Source organism: Nicotiana tabacum, chromosome 8 (genome assembly GCF_000715075.1).
Source record: "Nicotiana tabacum cultivar K326 chromosome 8, ASM71507v2, whole genome shotgun sequence".
Taxonomy (NCBI): Eukaryota; Viridiplantae; Streptophyta; class Magnoliopsida; order Solanales; family Solanaceae; genus Nicotiana; species Nicotiana tabacum.
In genome coordinates, this window is record NC_134087.1 from 119,294,551 (window position 1) to 119,299,308 (window position 4,758).

The 4,758-nt window shown below is 36.8% G+C and overlaps 1 protein-coding gene and 1 pseudogene across 2 annotated transcripts; both read right to left on the minus strand.

Moving 5' to 3' along the window:
• Positions 1-257: 257 nt before the first annotated feature.
• Positions 258-1,229, minus strand: LOC107798170 (uncharacterized; annotated as a pseudogene).
• On the minus strand, positions 1,023-4,102 carry LOC107798171 (hypersensitive-induced reaction 1 protein-like). 2 transcript variants are annotated; one of them, XM_016621138.2, is made up of 6 exons: positions 3,922-4,102; positions 2,874-3,065; positions 2,577-2,697; positions 2,340-2,431; positions 2,164-2,260; positions 1,023-1,588 (listed from the first exon to the last, which is right to left on the minus strand). In XM_016621138.2, exons 2-6 carry the CDS (start codon positions 3,060-3,062, stop codon positions 1,230-1,232), a joined length of 858 nt encoding a protein of 285 aa, XP_016476624.1. In that variant the 5' UTR covers positions 3,063-3,065; positions 3,922-4,102; the 3' UTR covers positions 1,023-1,229. The 2 variants fall into 2 exon arrangements, with proteins under 2 accessions (XP_016476624.1, XP_016476625.1); XM_016621139.2 differs by having other exon boundaries at positions 3,929-4,053.
• Positions 4,103-4,758: the final 656 nt, after the last annotated feature.

Genomic DNA, 4,758 nt, shown 5'->3' on the forward strand with positions numbered 1-4,758 from the left:
GGTAATAATAAAACACACTAAAACTAAACTATATATTTGAATTTGAAGTAACTTTTTTAATTTGTATATTAGAAAAAGATAATGTAGTTCTTTTGTTATCGCTAGTTACTTATAAGGTCAATTCCAACAACCTGCCTTAGACGTTAAACAATATGATCTAATTTATTACACCAACTTATTACATCAGGTGAAACGAATGTAGGAAATTCTAATGTGTATGTAGGATAGTGAATTTCTAAACAACCCTAGTGTAGCAATCTTAGAACTTCCTATTAGGCAGTGAACCTATAAACCATAATGTGTTTATAAGTTTCCCCTGGATTCACAATCTGAGAAGGAAAATTGGGATGATTAACAGAATCTGGGAAGCCTTGTGTCTCCAAACAAAGTGCAGCATACTTTGAGTAAACAAATCCACCTTTTCCCTTAGCATTTTCCAACATATTACTTGTGTAAAACTGCACACCAGGTTTATTAGTCCACAATTCCATCTTCCTACCTGATTTGCTTTCTTGAACAATTGCCACCCTTTGCAAATGTTTTCCCTCAGTATTATCCAACACATAGTTGATATCATATCCACCTGGTATATCACTGAACTTTCTCCCTATTGTCCTTGGCTTGAGGAAATCATAGGCTGTTCCTTCAACCGGAGTAATTTGTCTGGTGGGGATCAACTTATCATCGACAGGAGTAATCTTGGATCCGAAAAGCTGAATAGTGTGGGAGAAAATGTTGCCGCTGGTGTGTCCGCCAAGATTCCAGTAAGTGTGTGATGCTAAATTGACTGGTGTTGCTTTGTTTAGAGGCGTTGCTTGCATGTTTATGGCTAACTTGTTTGTATCAACGAACATGTATTTCACCTTGACAGAAAGGTCACCAGGAAATCCTGTTTTCACAACATTTGATATTCAAGATTGCTCCAGTAGAGCAATCTAGTGTATGTAGATTGATAATTGGGAAGCAAGATTGCTCCAGTAGAGCAAAATAGGGAAGGAGATAATATTGATGAAACATAAAGGTAAGCTGCCAAATATCAGATAGCAATTCATAATTCTTCAAAAAGGGTCTGAAGATCTTCAAAAACTTACATGCTTCTGTACATAGGATAGTAGTATATTCACAACTTCAAAGTCAATCTCACCACATATTTCCACACTTGACAAAATAAAGACAAAAGGAAAAATAGCTGCTTCAAGGGAAACACATTGACATTTCTGAGACAACATTTAATGCTCCGTAGAAGCTTGAAGGAGTCCGTCGCGAATCTGGCTTGCCACGTCTCTTACAGCACCAGGCCCATGAGGAAGGAAAACGGCAGATGATTTGCTGGAAGCGCCAATTTCTTTCATGGTGTCAAAGTACTGAGTTAAAAGGACCATGTCCATAACATCCTTCGCCGAGGTTCCAGGTACATTCACTGAGAAGCCAAGCACACTGTCTCTTAAACCATCCACAATTGCTTGACGCTGTCGTGCAATACCTAATCCTGAGAGATACTTTGACTCTGCCTCTCCTTCAGCCCTTTTAATTTGTAAAATCTTCTCAGCCTCTGCCTTCTCATTAGCCGCCAACCTCATCCGAGCAGCTGCAAAGTTGAAGACAGTTAAGAAATAAAAATAGCAAGACAAATTGGATAAGAATATCAGTCTTTGGTTAACCAAAAATCATTAAACAGGTAAAGAGAATAGATTCTAGTCCTTGAAGAGCTTGGTAGACATAGATTGCACTACAACTCCTAAAGCGGCCATGTAACTGTGTCTAGAATTTCGTTTACATAAATAATTCACATTTTTAATAGAAGGAAAACCATCCAGTGATGTATACATTCATGTTGAGATTATCTACTGAGAGCAGTTGACAGATAGAACACGCTATTAGTAGGCTTGTAGCCTGTTTGGCCAAACTTCCAAAATCAACTTTTTTTGAAAAGTGCATTTCAAAAAAATACTTTTGCTGAAAATCAGTTTGTGGCTAATTGATTTGCAAATCACTTTTGAGCAACAATTAGTATTTGGCCAAATTTTTAAAAAGTGTTTCAAAAAGTATTTTTCAAGTTGGGAAAAAAGCATTTCTGGCCACAAAAAAGAAAAAAGCACTTTAGGCAAAAATGAAGCTTGGCCAAACAGGGTATTAATTAGAGGAAAAAGATTTTAGACATACCAGCATTGATTTCATTCATAGCTCTCTTAACATGCTCATCTGGTTCTATATCAACTATAAGTGTCTGAACAATTTCATATCCATAAGCCGACATAGCCTGTACAGGATCATAATGGCACTTGTATGAGATCCAATATATGATATCGGAGAAAAGAAGCATTGAGGATTTGGCTTACCTTCTCAAGTTCATCCTCAACAGCCCTGGCAATATCATTTTTCTGCTCAAAAACATCATCAAGATTGAGTTTTGGAACACTTGCTCTTATGACTGAAGAAACATAAGAATGTAGATTTGTGTAAGTTAGCATTATCTGTTGAAATCAATATATTGTGAGAAATAAATTTGTACGAATAAAACTCAAGTCAAAGAGAGAATCATCAAATACATATAAAGTGACATCATAGATAGCTACCATCGAAAACATAGGCTTGAATTTGACCCTTAGTGTTGGTTAGTCTGTAGAAAGCATCATTTGCTTTGTCTGCAAGAGCACGGTACTGAATTGATGCCACTACATTGACAAATACATTATCCTGCACAATTATTGCAATAAATGTATAAGTCATACAGGCGTAAATACTGAAAAACCATCACCTACTTACGTTTTGTGAAAGTGCCAATTTTGATTGACTTTGATGATTTGGTTATGAAATACCAAAATGGTTTGTTTCAAGTCGATTTTATTCTTGTTTCAGGACAAAGAATAGACCTTAGTCTTTGTCTCACAGCGAACATCCAGTTGCTGCACCCTAAGGGAGAGATGGCCAGCCAGCTGAAATCCAAGGAACCAAGGCAGACAGTGGCAACCAGGCTGAAGCACATCTTGATACTTGCCAAACTGCTCCGTAATTGCAACCGTGGATTGATCAACTTGTACACAGCACAACAAATTGCCCATACTCTGTGAAGATGGCATTAAAAGGAAGATGATCCACAAAAGTGACCCATGAAATCTTTTTCTTTTTCAAAAAAGTGACCCATGAAACATGCTCAAAAGACATTACACCAAAGGAACTTGTCATTATTAACCAGCAATCTAGACTATCTCAGATTCATATGACAAATTTCATTGACTAAGTTTACAAACTACACTTGAACACTCACAATCCAACAACAACAAACCCAGTATAATTCCACAAGTGGGGTCTGAGGAGGGTAATGCGTAGCAGACCTTACACCCTACCTCGGGGTAGAGAGGTTACAACAACAACAACAACATATCCAACAAGTGGGGTAGAGAGGTTGTTTCAGATAAACCCGGCTCAAGGAAAGATGAAAAGAAAGTAGCAGTAACAACAGGAAGATAATAAAATAACAAGCGGAATGATCAACATGTAGTAATAGAGATCTAACAATAATAGAATACAAGTTTACAATCCAAAAATGGGTGATTCTATAGGGGATTAATTCAAACTTTTGTGGAAAATTTGCAGAATTTGCCATAAACTCCAGGTTGACCACGAAAAAGATTCAGTCTTACGATGTTAGCAGTCCAATTATTGTTTTCTAAAGCTACTGTATGCATCTACAAAAGGCATATCCCACCAAATTGACATGAAAATTGAATTTTTCCTGTCAATCTTCTAGAAAAAAAAAAAGCTTTAAACCTAATTTACCTTATCAAACCAAAAACCGACTTTAATTTCTGTTCAAGAAGGCAAGAAGCTATATTCCATGTCATCAAATAAAGGAAACTACAGAAGATATTTTCAGTTTACAAGTATTGACAAAATTGAACTGAGAAAGAAGAAACTTACGACTTACGAAACAAGCAACAAAGCACAGGAACAGCAAAAAGGTCTGAAGAATTTTGAATTGGGCTTCGCTAGCTGGAGGGAGTGCCTTTGTATATGAGCTGTTTGGTTGTGTGTCTGTTGGGGGGTTGGTTTTGGGGGGGGGGGGGGGGGAGTGGACAGTGGTAAGGAAGTTCGTGGAAATGGAGGTTAGCCAGGAAATAATCTTGGAAAAATATCAAAAATGATGTAGACGGTAGCAGGGTTCTTCATTCGGATTGGATATCCGAAATCCGAACCGATCCATTCAATTTCGGATTTCGGATAATTTCGGATCGGATTCGAATTGGTATATTTTTATTCTATCCGATCGAAAATTCGAAATTATTAGGCAATGTATAAATACTACACTTTAATTTCGGATAGTCAGTACGTCCTTTACATCTTTCGCCAAGTTATTACCTTTACAATTGCTAGATTTAGCTATATTGACACCATAGTACTCCCATATTGCATAAACATGAACTTTTCTTAATGTATTGTCTCTTTTACAAATAAATATACATATTAATTTGCAACTTTGAGGCATAATAATACGATCTGAAATCCTATCCAATCCAAACTTTAAAATTCGATCCCTTCCGATATAATTTGGATCGGATTCGGATAGCATTTTATAAAATCCGAAATATGCTAAATTCGATCTGATCCGATCCGATCCGTGCACAGCCCTAGACAGTAGCGGGTTGCAACTAGCAACGTTGCGTGTTACATAGCACGCATTAAGATTTTAGTTTCTAAGAATCTGTTTGGCAAAATATTTTTTGAAAACGGAAAAGGGCCAAAAATATCCTTGAACTA

Coding starts and splice junctions, on each gene's coding strand:
- LOC107798171 (XM_016621138.2), bottom strand. CDS start 3,062: ATGGGCAATTTGTTGTGCTGTGTACAAGTTGATCAATCCACGGTTGCA. Junction 2,698..2,873: donor GCTGTGAGACAAAGACTAAG/GTCTATTCTTTG, acceptor ATAATTGTGCAG/GATAATGTATTTGTCAATGT. Junction 1,589..2,163: donor TATGAATGAAATCAATGCTG/GTATGTCTAAAA, acceptor TCAACTTTGCAG/CTGCTCGGATGAGGTTGGCG.